This window comes from Octopus bimaculoides, chromosome 4, assembly GCF_001194135.2.
Source record: "Octopus bimaculoides isolate UCB-OBI-ISO-001 chromosome 4, ASM119413v2, whole genome shotgun sequence".
Lineage (NCBI taxonomy): Eukaryota > Metazoa > Mollusca > Cephalopoda > Octopoda > Octopodidae > Octopus > Octopus bimaculoides.
Window position 1 is genome coordinate 16,949,873 of NC_068984.1, and position 13,355 is coordinate 16,963,227.

Sequence of the window (13,355 nt, forward strand, 5' to 3'; positions counted from 1 at the left end):
ATAGACGTCAGTGATTGGTTGAAATTATCCGAAATAAGACAATTTTTTAACGTGAAATAACTTCGAATACAAAATTTTTTTATCTGTTCTATAACACAAAATATACAAGTATACGAAGTTTGAAAGTGTTTCGGTACCAAAAACACTACATAAAACATAAATGAAAAGTGGTGCCCGTCAATTCAGAAAGACCCCTTACCTTTCGCCCCAGAAAAACATCAATACATGTCAAACCATGTGTCTTTCCTCACTGACACAGACTCCATGCATTCTCGGTGCGAGCATCGCCAGTACATATTCCCACCACGTCTTTTTGTATTCATAACATGCTTCTTCCTTTTACATAATTTTCTTTGGGGTAAAACACCCGTTTCTTGTGGGTACGACACAGCATCCTCCTCCGTCCTCAGTGTCCCCATCATAGAAGCGAGGTTGCCGGAGCTTGCTGCCATAGTCGAACAAACTTTAAAATTATTCACTTTCGGAAAGTTATGATGAAACAAAGTTGGGCGGGTGGGTGAATCACACATGTGGAGGTATACCCGAAAAAGTACACAGGAATATGTTGAGACGAATCATCTTTTACAAACTTTTCAAAAATCTCATTGTGGGTAAATTTCCGCAATATGATTTATAAAGGTCTTATAATTTTCCCAAGATTTATCGCATTTCATGTGGTAGAATTCTCTGTACACGGCCTCCTCCACGTGCAACCATCTCATGTTCCCGCTCGATCCGGATTTATATTTCAGTTTACTTTTTATTCGGGAGCAATATGCCTCCACATGATTGGTAGTTGCACCACTCTCTGGGTCCACAAAATTCCGAGAGTGGTCCACAGTATTGTGGATATAGCCAAGTCTTTGGAGTTCACGGTAACTGGCCCACTCATCTGTAAATATAATGGACCCTTGTACTACATTTTCCATTATGACCGCCTCCACTGTCTCTGCCTTTGTATCTGGAATGTGTTGCATGTATCCTATCTTCTGAGTGTTGTCGTAGAATCCAACAACCCAGAATGACTGTTCAACATGTTCAACTTGATTGTTGTCTTTGAACATTAAACATTTCTTTACTTCTACAACATGATTTGGGCCACCCAATTTCTTTCTGTTTCTTATTAATATTTTCGAACATATTTCGCGGCAATACTGATACCATTGAATGGCCGTACACTTGCTGACATTGTTCATGGACATTGAGCTTGATACTGGCATTTCGCAGATGAAATCTAATATTATGCTAAAAATTTTGAAGACTGGCAACTGACTTCTTTCTAGAAATGTATTCTTCCGAATTGAGACAGTTTTCTTGCACTTGCGGCATCTCCAAGTAACGCCGTCTGTTGCACGCTGGAAGGGTAATACGGACATTTCATTACGGCATGAACATCTCTTATCTTGTGAAATTAATTTATTCTCCTGTAAATACTGCACAAAATAATCTTTGGACAGTAGTTTCATCATCTCAAACCTTGGACTATCCATTTTCAGTAATAAGAATTAAAAATTTGTTTAAAAAAAGTTTAAAAGTTTCATGTATAATGAAATTATTGTTTCGACTTCCGCGATATAACACCTCCGAATTTCTTTTCAATTGTGGCGACGTATCACGAATTTTCCCGCCGATGTACCAGAATTAATTTCTATTCCAAAGAGGGGGAGGTATTCTATGAACTTGTCATTACAATGTATTACCTCGTTGCATTAAGAGATTTATAAGAATAAGCTGACTTCTTAAGTCTCCCCAAGTTCAAGATGGGAGCAGGGCTGATTAGAAATGTAAAACCCCTGTTTTATTGTTTGACCGCATTTAGTGCACACACAAAAACAGAGAGAGGAGTTGATCAAAAGAATACGAATAAAATTGTAACTGAGTACATTTTCGTAATTTGCATAAATTAATTTGCATAATTAACGAAGTTTTCAGTACGAGTTATTTGGCATCAAAGTTTAAATAGATATGCAAAATAGAGATTTAGAAAAGAAAAAAAAATCAGAAGTCTTAATTTGCCCTGCATACGCACAACATTACAGTTCTACAATTGATATTACGACAAAACTTTTATTTTCGTCTTCGTGATGGGCGGATTTACAAACCTGGTTTTAGATAAAATAAATAAATATATAAATAAATCAATAAAATCCCTCAAGATTTGCGGATTTTACTAAATTCTTCAGAAATCGCACAAATTAAAAAACCCTCAAATTTGAGAATTTTAGCGTGTGGTTATGTGTTTTTTTTTTTATCTTTCATAAATCCTAAAGTAAAATGAAAAGGATTTTTTTTTTCTAACAATAATTTGCCCATACTTTATTGTGTTGATAAATAATTATTCTGAGTATAGATTAAAATTGAGAAAAATCGAAATTCAATGCGTTGTTAATCTGAGGAAAAAGTACTTTCCAGGCATTTAGCTGTTATTTCTAGCATACCGAACTTTCTGGCGAGGGCTTTATTATTTTCGTCTGCAGTTTCAGGAGTAATGTACGCATGCACAAAAGAACTTATACACTACATAAAACATTTGGTTTCGTAAGGGGTGGAGAGCAATGGAGGATGTTTTCTAAAAGTTAAAATTCAAAAACATTTTTTGTTTTCAAACTGGTCATCTACGTATATTATTAATAAAATGTCGGAAAAAAATGAAAAATAAAAAAATGGTGGAGAATTAAAATTTTGAAAACTTCTTTTTTTTTTGCAAAATCGTAATCCACGATATCGTAAACATTTGTTTGGTCTGTTGAAAACTGACAGACGAAACAAAAATGTTGTAAAAATACGGAGATCCTTTGAATAATACGGCGAAGAAGGATATTTAGTAAAAGAACTGTTGCGTCTAAAAAATTGTAAAACCGCGGGAGAAAAAAATTATTTACTACCGAAATCGAGCTGGGTGTGAAACTATAAATTTACCTTTTTTTCTTCAACGTTTTTTTTTAATGTTACCATCTCAATTAATTTCCTAATATATCGCAAATGCGTTTTTCATTAACCAAACAAAATTTTGCAGAACTTAGAAATTCACTCATAGAATGTAAATTCACAATCCTCACAGAAAGACATATTCCTTCAACTTTAAAAACCGAATAAAATTATAAATAATTGATCGGAAATCCCTAAGCATCTATGTGATTGGCCTTATTATATACGTCATAAAAATACTGTCCAGTAATTGTGAACAGGACGGCATTGTTCGATCTGGTAAAAGATTCGATTTCAGACCGAGCGGTGCCACACCATTAAAAACTTTCAGTGGCGTACTGTCACTACCATCGATTTCGTTTATATGACAGGTACTATATTTTATCGAACCCGAAGAGGTGAAAGTCAAAGTTACCTCTTTTACTTTTTTACTTGTTTCAGTCATTTGACTGCGGCCATGCTGGAGCACCGCCTTTAGTCGAGCTAATCGACCCCAGGACTTATTCTTTGTAAGCCTAGTACTTATTCTATCGGTCTCTTTTGGGACGTAAACACACAAGCATCGGTTGTCACGCGATGGTGGGGGGGGGGACAAACACATACATATATATGACAGGCTTCTTTCAGTTTCCGTCTACCAAATCCACTCACGAGGCTTTGGTCGGCCCGAGGCTATAGTAGAAGACACTGGCACAAGGTGCCACGCAGTGGGACTGAACCCAGAACCATGTGGTTCATAAGCAAACTACTTTATTTCATTACCACACTGCCACTCCAGCGCCTATGTAGATTCGAACGTTAAGAACCGGAACAACTACTGCAAGATAGTTTTGCCGATTGTAAAAGAGATTGGTGGAGGAAATTTTTGTCAAAGAAAGCATTCGCTATTTTGATTTATTCGGTAATCCTTTCAATACATAATAACGTACTTGATCGATCCAATTAGCTTCGAAATCCAATTATCCATTCTGAAATCGACGATTTGGATGACTATCATTACGGTATTCTTTCGAAAGAATACCATTATTAATATCAAAGAGCGTTAAGAGTGACAACGTAGACTTTCCTGCTTTTGTTTACGTAGTCATCGTGTCTTCCTTTAAAAATAATACGATCAGATTTTAATATTTAAAGAACGAAAATATTCGACGATGAACTTAAATGGCTGGGACTCACGATTCACAATAGAGCCTAAACAACGTTATAACGACACATAAATAGTTACTAGGGTTATAATATACGATGTTTTTTTTAAAATTTGTTGCCTGATAAGAGTTTATTAATTATGAACTTCAAAATTCAAATAATTTCTGAAATAGCATCGATATTACCCATTAAAAGGGAAAAAAATATCGATTAACATCTTAAAGTACTGGCCGAAACGAACAAAATACAAAAAATAACAATAGTTTCACATAACCCAAAAGATTAGTAGAGACTTTCGAAATACAAATCATATTTATTCGCAAATTATTTCTAGTATACTTAAAATACATTAAAATATAATTTTAAAATCGGGTGATTAGTATGCTTTAAATATATTAAAACAAACTCCTTTCCCAGCTGCGCCCGCATAGCTCAGTCGGTAGAGCATCAGACTTTTAAGACTCTTTCTAAGAAGGAATCTGAGGGTCGTGGGTTCGAGTCCCCCTGTGGGCGAAGGCAGTTTTTTTTTTCTTTTCTTTTTAATACAGTAAATTTCATTTCGGATTATTTAAGTTGATAAATATACATAAGGAAACAACTCAGGATTAGTTTGTTTGGTTTTTCTCCATTCTTTCTGATTTTCTTTTATCAGTTATCCTCTTTTAGTTCCGAACTACTAACAGCCCATGCTTCTGTTCTGAAAAAAGAAAATCTTTAATCATTGGATGATGAACAAGAAACGGCGAAATTCTATATTTTGTTGGTGAAATAGTACTATTTCAGCTGTAGCAAACAACGAGGGACTAGCTCTATTTTCAACTGAATCTACCATTATATGTTAAAATGGTGTCAGTCGAAATGTTAATAGCCGACAAGCCAGTGTTATACTATTACGCACTCGTTGCCACTGGCTCAGGAACAAAATTTGCTGATGGGGTGCAAACCCAGGTCCAAAATTTTTTACAAACAAGGTCTTGTTTTTTTTTTTGTTCTGTTATTTATTTTTGTGATTTGTTCTTTGGGAAGGAACTTAACTTCAAGCTATTTTTCAAGCTATTTTTTACTCATCACTTTTTTATTCACTGTTTTGTAATCCTGAGAAAAATAAGTAGGGTTGCAAATTTTGGTTCTGCACTCCGTAAAAATTCTAGGGGGTGCGGCTTGCACCACCTGCACCCCCTATTCCCGGGCCCCGTTGCATATAATTGATATCGTTCCTAATTGGCAACATATTTCATGACTATATAAAAATTTGGTTTGAGTAATGAAAAATTTCCTGTTACAACAAATTATAGCTAGATGTTAAAAATATCTAAAAGCTAATCTGGGCAGTGCGTTGGTAAATTAAATTGATTTCATGGATATTTTGACATTTCTTCTTTTCTAGGGCCCCATGAAAATGAAGGCATTTGCTTTTCATGATGACCAAAAAGTGCAATAGTTTTTATGGGAGAAAGGTGAAAACTTTACCAATTTGTTTAAATATAAATGAGGAACAAGACTAATATCTTTAATTAGTTTCTCATCAGTTTCAGTTCAAATTCATAGCGACAGTAGATTTTGAATAAAATGCTCTGTGCATATATCACAGTGATAGTTCTTCCTAGTTGGCACTCAAATGCTCTTAGTTTCATGCAATGTATGTTATACGTCCAGTAATACAGGTGCTTGATGACTTTCACAAGAGATAATCTTCTTAGGAAAATAGTGTTCGCAATGAATATTTCTTGCGACAGAGCTCTCTTTGTAATTGGGGCTTATCATTTTAACTCCTCTTTTAGCATTTGATATATAGCTGGCTGCCTTATTTCACGTTAAATCTTGATCACAAAATATTTGGTTAGTCAAACTTAAATAATGAAAACTTCACACTACACGGTTTATTGTGTCTAGCCGACACTCTGCTGTTTGTTATCTCACTTTTGTTTCCTAATGATTGCGTTTTGTTGGAGAACACTTTCAAGGTTTGAGCCTGGAAAACGTTTATTTCTGGCAAGGTAAAGATTTTCACTTACTTGGGACATAGGAACGAGGAGCTGATATTTTCATATCAAGTCGAATAGAAATGCTCAGTAATAAATACTCTACTTTATTTTCATCAATTAATACATTCCTATATTACAACCCATTGATTAAAAATAAAAAATTCCCTTTTTCGCTATAGAAAACAAGGAAAACAAGGAAGCTGGTCTTCGTCCCGGTTTTGAAGACTGGGCTTCGAGAACCATTTTCGAAATAGAATTATTTCACATTCTCTCGAAAGTTTATAAAGTCTTATATTAACCACTATTTTCCAATTAATATTTCAGTCAATTAAAAACTTTTCTTTTATGTGAGTGGTCAGATTCCTCTTCATCATACACCAAACTCAATAGCGTGGGTTATCAGCGTCAGGGCTAAGGCAAGTGCTGTAGACAGGGCGCACTATTCTATTTATTTATTCTACTTTATTTGTATTCTCTTTGATGATTTTTCACTCAGGTTTAAATATTCATGTTGCACTGCTCAGATGAAAGAGTCAAATTTATGAAGGGAGGTAATCAGCAAGCACTTGGTACAAAATGGCTGATTCACGACGTTGTTATGCGGCACTCTTGAATGGTTTAGCTAGAAGAAACTATTTTGGTGAAAAAGAATTAAGCAATGGAGTCTTGAAAGAACAAATATATCCCAAACTATCGGATGAGGAATTTGAACATCTTGTCACAAAATGTACAGCTCTTATAAAGGTAAAAACTACACACAATCTTTAAGACACACCCCTTCAAATCAGCTGATATCCCTTCAATTATATTACAGTTATAATTTCTAAAAACTTTTATTCATAAATTTATTGACATAAAAGCCCTTCGAATGACTTTCTGTTTAATGTGGTAACCCTCTGCTATCGTATATTATTTTCTTTATCATCATTTAGCGTAGGTTAGCGTAGCCACATTGTTAGATAGTTGTCCAATATAATTTATCCCTTACTTCATTCAAACATGACTTCTACTCTCTCAATTTCGACTGGAAAGTAGACAGTTTGCTAAGTAGCTAGAAAAAGCAGCCATCCAAGTAGAAGTACTATCATTCAAAATAAATGGGTGATTTGAGAATGAGCACTGGTATGGATAAGCAAGCCAAAACTCGCTTCTAATACACCTATCATCAAGTATTGCAGAATTCTCTAACTGCAAAAGGCTATTTTCGTTGATATGAGTACTAGAGAATACGTTGTTATTCTACACAACTATTCTTACTGCTTATAATATAGAACTGTATTTTTCTGTAATTCGGTACCTTTGTTTTAATATCGACGGATTCGCTGGTAAATACCATGGTTGAGGTCCTATGTAATCGGCGCTTCGTATGAGTTTGGAATGCTCATTTTGTGTCTTTCAAAGATTTTATTTCGAATTTTAATATTATCAAGAAAACTGAAATATATCCTCTTCAAATTTCTATTTATTCCATTTACAAAATTATGTTTGAAATCGTACAACTTTTGATCATTTCACTTTGATAAAAAAATAATTAAAAAAAGTAGCATGTTTGAATCAACATTGGTATGTATAACAACTAGCAGAACATTCTACATTTTGAAATGTTCTTATTTCTATTTTGAATTTTAATATCATTTTTGGTAATTTGAGAAATTTGATAGAAAACACTGGAAGTATAACTACAGTTCAGTATCCCTTGACATTGTTTCCTCATAACAAATATTGTATGTATGTTTTTTTTAATGAAATTTTGCAGAGATCGTTTTCAAAGGTGTGGATTGCAATTATTTTGATAACATTAAAATTAGAAGGAGGGGATGTTTCGGATTATTCTATTCCCTCATTGTTTTCTTATAACTCTCTTTAAAATGCATATTTTTAAATGGCATTTTGCAGAAATACATAATGTTGGTGCTTCAAACATACATCTGAAAAAAAAAAGTGGAAAATGTTTAAGTTCCAGAACGATCCAAAGGAATGATCCAAAACTCCTCCTTAAAGCGTTTTTTCCCTAAATTTTATCAATCTATACCAGTAGTCCTCAACCGTGGTCCATATGACCCCCTGAGAATCCACGTAAGATTTTTTAGGTCTATGCAAGCAAATTAGTAAGTTTTGGGGGTCTATGCAAGCAAAATATTTTAAAAGACCGTAAAAAATTTTGCTTTAGATGTATTAGTGTAAGAAATAGCTTAGTTTCTTTCTCAAACGTTTTACGTAGTTCAAACTATATAAGTGAATATGGAGGAGGGGGGGGGGGAAACAGGTACTTTGAAAGACGCATCTATAAAACTAGTTTTTAAATATTGAATGGCTATGAGGGTCCAGTAATGTAAAATAGTAATCAAAAGGATCCAGCATCATCATCATTGTTTAACGTATGCTTTCATGCTGGCATGGGTTGGACGGTTTGACTGAGGACTGGCAAGCCAGGAGGCTGCACCAGGCTCCAATCTGATTTGGCAAGGTTTCTACAACTGGATGCCCTTCCTAATGCCAACCACTCCGAGAGTGTAGTGGGTACTTTTTACGTGCCACCATCATGAGGGCCAGTCAGGTGGCACTGGCATCGACCATGCTTGAACAATGCATTTTGTGTGCCACTGGCATAGGAACCAGTTTGTTGGGACTGGCATCGACCACACTCGAATGGTACTTTTTACGCGCCAGTCTAACAGTACTGGCATCGCCCACGACAATGATTTCACTTCACTCAACAGTTAAAAAAAATGGCTGAGAACCATGGATCTGTATCATAAAAACTTATTGCTGCAAAATTTCACCAATCTGTAGATATGTTCAAAAGTGTGAGGTAACATTATATTCTAGTCCAAGAAAAAAAAAACCAACAGTGAAAGAAGACTGTCCCATGGGCAGCCTTCAATATTTTTCATTGGTGGTGCTCCAGCATGTCTACAGTATTTGGGCTGAAATGTACGAAAGAATAAAGAGCGGATAAAATATTTTTACTAATTTTTAGGTGCAAAAAATGGAGGTTGCATTATATTTGAGATAGCATTTTCCTCATAAAATATGATTTTTTTTTCAAACGTTTATAAAATGTCGTTTTTTTTTTCCTCATTAGGGTTGTTGACAGCATAACTCTCACACTTGTTACATTATGTTAAAAATTTTGATTATGTATTCGATTTCATCCCATTCTTTTATCTATTTGTTTATTTGTTTCAGTCATTTGACTGTGGCCATGCTGGAGCACCACCTTAAAGAAATTGGCCCCAGAACTTATTCTTTGTAAGCCTAGCACTTATTCTATTGGTCTCTTTTTTCCAAACTGTTAAGTTATGGGAACCTAAACACACCAGCATCAGTTGTCAAGCAATGGAGTGGGGACAAACACACACACACACACACAAATATATATATATACACAAACACCCACATACATGACAGGCTTCTTTCAGTTTCTGTCTACCAATTCCATTCACAATGCTTTGGTCAGCCCGAACCCGGAAGCAAGCTTCTTACCACATAGCCATACTGCAATACAGCACCTGCTTAATGTTTTTAAAAGCAGTACACTCGAACGCATCTTATGACACATAGAATATTATAGTAGATATGATCATCAATTGTTTAATGTCCACTTCATGTTTTTATGAGCTGGATAGAGTTTATTGAGGTAGATTTTTACAAATGGAAACCCTTCTGGTTGCCAACCATCAACTGTTTCCAAGAAAAGTTTCACCATGGCCAGACATGTTTTTCACAGAAGACTAGAAACAAACAGCGTCATTTACAACCATCATATGATGTCAATACAAGGGCATACAGGCACGCATGTACATACATGCATACAGATGACAAGCGTCTTCCAGGTTTTTGTAACTCTCCTTAGAATTGTAATTAATTTGAATCCTATTTTCTGTATATAAAATTCAGGCATATTTAGACTTTATTATGCTGATGAAATCAGAATGACTGAAATATGTCCACAGTCGTCTCTTGTCCGCAAAGATCACTGTTTGCCTTTCATGTAAATTGAGAAATTTATTCTGAAATACTTGAAATTATCTGCCCTTTTCTCTGAGAGTTGCTACCAATTGCTGCTACTAGGTTTTTGTTTTCTATCTCTAACTCAGAGAAATTTTAATAAATCAAAAATTTTACAGACAGCATTCAGTACATCACCCTTTAATTTAAGTATAAAATGTATTATTTGATACATTTCGAAATAAATCTTTTAATATTGGAGTAACAATAAATTGTAATTTGTTTCTTAGTAGTTCCAGCCTTTTTTATGCTGTATGAATATCACAGAAGAACATTTAAATGGAGTTAAGTCAAAAAGAATCTCTACACAAGTGCTCAACCTGCTAGAAATAACACTCTCATGTTTTATAAAAAAAGATAAATTGAACAATGTAGTTCTAGATATATAAAGAGATGGGATGATCATGACTTGGAATGTATTTGATCACTGGGCCTTTCAGTCAGAGCTGACTTGGGAGCCATACAAGCAACAACTAAAAAGGGACACAGGCATGGCTGTGTGGTAAGAAGCTTGCTTCCCAACCACATGGTTCCGGGTTCAGTTCCACTGTGAGGCACATTGGGTATCTTCTACTATAGCCTCTGGCCAACCAAAGCCTTGTAAGAGGATTCGGTAGATGGAAAGTGAAAGAAGCCCATTATATATACATTACACACATACACACACAAGCAAAAAATGTTAAGGTGAGAAAAAAATAGTAAAGGTAGAGTAATATGCTTTTATTATAGCTGCAAAATTTTCTCAAATTTTTGTGATATATATATATATATATATATATATATATATATATATATATATATATATATATATATATATATATATATATATTCAGGGTGTCAACAAAGTCTGGGTACATGAGGATTAACACATACTTTAAGAAATTATTATTTCTTATATTTAATTGTTTATGTTATGATTTTATTTACTCCATGTACCCAGACCTTGTGGACACCCTGTATATGCATACATACATACATAAATGTGTGTATCTTTGTATGTGTGTGCCCATCCCTGCTTGACAACTGGTGTTGGTTTGTTTATTTCCCCATAACTTTGCAGCCTGGCAAAAAGCAACTGGTAGAATAAGTACCAGACTGCAGCCCAATGTCTGAAACAAGTAAAAAATAAAAGATTATAACATTGATGTAGGTAATAATGGAATGTGGGAAATAAAGTAGAATTATGGAGGAGGTACAGAACTAAAATTCTAATTGTTAACCATTATGTTAGCCATTTTCTCTGATATTGTTTCGTTACATTTTTTTCCATACATTTCTATTCTTTTTATGAAGAGTATGGTTGCCGTTGACATGGATTTCAATCAACTGGAAGCTTTCTTGACATCTCAAATTAAAAAGGCTGATAGTGGAATGAATGAAGAACGAGCTAATGCTGTCCGTAAGTTCTGGAAGAATCAAAGGAACAAAATTCATGACGTTCAAGTTCAACAAACACAATGGAACAGTTGTTTGAAGCAAATGTCTTGGAGAATTGATTTAAAATCTCAAGCAAGACACATTGAACAAATTGATAAACCTACAGCCATTGTAGAATTAATGGTTTCAAGTAATTCACAGACCACAGATGATGAAAGTAAAAAGGTAAATTGTCATTCAATATATTATTAGACTATGTTGAATAAACTGCTGTTGGTAATTGAAATATGAGAATAAATAAGACTAAAGTCTCTGAGTGGATTTGGTAGAAGGAAACTAAAAGAAGCTCCCATCATACATATATGTGTATATATTTGTGTGTTTGTGTCTGTGTTTGTCCCCCACTACCATCACTTGACAACCAATTTTGGTATGTTTAAGTCCCCGTAACTTAGCGGTTCAGTAACAGAGACTGATAGAATAAGTACTGGGCTTACAAAGAATAAGTCCTGGGGTTGATTTGTTCAACTAAAACCCCTTAACCCATTCGTTACCGTATTTATTTTGAGATGCTCTGTGTTTCTTTCAATTAATTTCAAATATAACAAAGAATTTAGTAAAAATAACTTAGATATCATTAAGTTAGGGATAAAAACATAAATCGTGACTAAAGTTTGGTGGAAGATTTAATTCAAAACTTATGAAAAGAAAACATTTGTACTACAGAGCCAGAGGCGGTTTCAGCCGGTTTGGTATTGAAAGGGTTAAGGTGGTGCTCCAATATGGCTGTGGTCAAATGACTGATGCAAGTAAAAGAACAAAAGAAAAGAATGAAAGAATATTTCTGGCATGTATTATTATTAGCTCTGATCAAGTAGAACTATGATTCTTGATGTTCTAACAGCTGTCAGTATTTTTTAGGAGCATAATGTATATATTGTCATTACTTTGAAAAAACTTTTCATATTTTCAGCATCTGTTTGAAAAACATTCACGTAAAAACAAGATTCTAATATATTTAATTCATTTTCCAGGCTAAAGTATTTCATTTTGAAATGGATGACAAGAAATTAGACCAAGTTCTAAGCAATCTACACGAGATCAAAGAACAGATTTCCAATCACAGTCAGCAATAATTATATTTAATTAAAAGAACTTAATTTTGATAAGACTTTGTTTATATTTGTTGTAAAATAACCAATCATTTGTATATTTCCCTCATTCATTAGAAACAATTTATTCCATCATCCTTGAGTTTTGTTATCTTTTCAATTTGTTTTTTGTAACATTTCTTTGTATCTATCATCATTAAATAACAACCAAAAAACTATTGACAGCTGAAGCTGTTCTGTTTTCTTTTTAAGAAGAAAATTAGGAGTTTATTTTCTCAATGATTGATTGTGCAATTGTTATTGAAATGAAAGTACTCAAGAAGAATTACTGAGTGAAAGAACAGTTGTGGACAAATTCCAAGTTTCTAAAAATATTTCTGACAAAAATCTGTTCAGATATCATGGACAACACATAAAAATGCAACTACTTCTTGAATTATTATATATTCTTTTATGTTTGTTTAGAGGGTTAGTACTGAAATAAATAGGTAACATTAAAAAGTACATTGTATATCTTTTATATACTTATATCTGGACTGTTTAGGAAAGGGAAGTCCTGACTAAAAGAAAATCTAGTATAGAAATTTGAACTTGTGTAACCTTCCACTTAATACCTTTATGATTGCATTTCACTCAATAAACTTTATTATTTGCAAAGGAAGATTAAGTAGACATTGTGAAAGTAAGCTGAATTTGAATTTTGGTGAAGCTCCTCACATACTTTGGATTTCAACGAAGCTCCTCTCACACTAAACTGTAGCATACTGCTGTTGTAAACAATAATAATACTGCAAAG

At 34.0% G+C, this 13,355-nt stretch overlaps 2 protein-coding genes and 1 non-coding gene across 4 annotated transcripts; 2 read left to right on the forward strand and 1 right to left on the reverse strand.

Moving 5' to 3' along the window:
* Positions 1-602: 602 nt before the first annotated feature.
* Positions 603-1,490, reverse strand: LOC106875185 (uncharacterized). Its single transcript, XM_014923222.1, has one exon. It carries the CDS (start codon positions 1,488-1,490, stop codon positions 603-605), a length of 888 nt encoding a protein of 295 aa, XP_014778708.1.
* Positions 1,491-4,495: 3,005 nt separating this feature from the next.
* Trnak-uuu (transfer RNA lysine (anticodon UUU)) lies at positions 4,496-4,587 on the forward strand. Its single transcript is given in 2 exon segments — positions 4,496-4,532; positions 4,552-4,587. It is a non-coding gene; the product is annotated as a tRNA-Lys (tRNA).
* A 328-nt stretch (positions 4,588-4,915) lies between these two features.
* On the forward strand, positions 4,916-12,789 carry LOC106875200 (COMM domain-containing protein 1). Of its 2 annotated transcripts, XM_014923244.2 has the most exons (4): positions 4,916-5,045; positions 6,556-6,803; positions 11,364-11,672; positions 12,482-12,789. In XM_014923244.2, the coding sequence occupies exons 2-4, from the start codon at positions 6,636-6,638 to the stop codon at positions 12,581-12,583; spliced, it is 579 nt and encodes a 192-aa protein (XP_014778730.1). In that variant the 5' UTR covers positions 4,916-5,045; positions 6,556-6,635; the 3' UTR covers positions 12,584-12,789. The 2 variants fall into 2 exon arrangements, with proteins under 2 accessions (XP_014778730.1, XP_052822879.1); XM_052966919.1 differs by lacking the exons at positions 4,916-5,045; positions 6,556-6,803 and adding an exon at positions 7,081-7,622.
* The last annotated feature ends 566 nt before the right edge of the window (positions 12,790-13,355 follow it).

Excerpts from the sequence above, each read along its gene's own strand:
- LOC106875185 (XM_014923222.1), bottom strand. The coding sequence starts at position 1,490 with ATGGATAGTCCAAGGTTTGAGATGATGAAACTACTGTCCAAAGATTAT.
- LOC106875200 (XM_014923244.2), top strand. The coding sequence starts at position 6,636 with ATGGCTGATTCACGACGTTGTTATGCGGCACTCTTGAATGGTTTAGCT. Across the intron at positions 6,804-11,363 it reads AATGTACAGCTCTTATAAAG|AGTATGGTTGCCGTTGACAT; the intron begins GTAAAAACTACA and ends CTTTTTATGAAG. Across the intron at positions 11,673-12,481 it reads CAGATGATGAAAGTAAAAAG|GCTAAAGTATTTCATTTTGA; the intron begins GTAAATTGTCAT and ends TTCATTTTCCAG.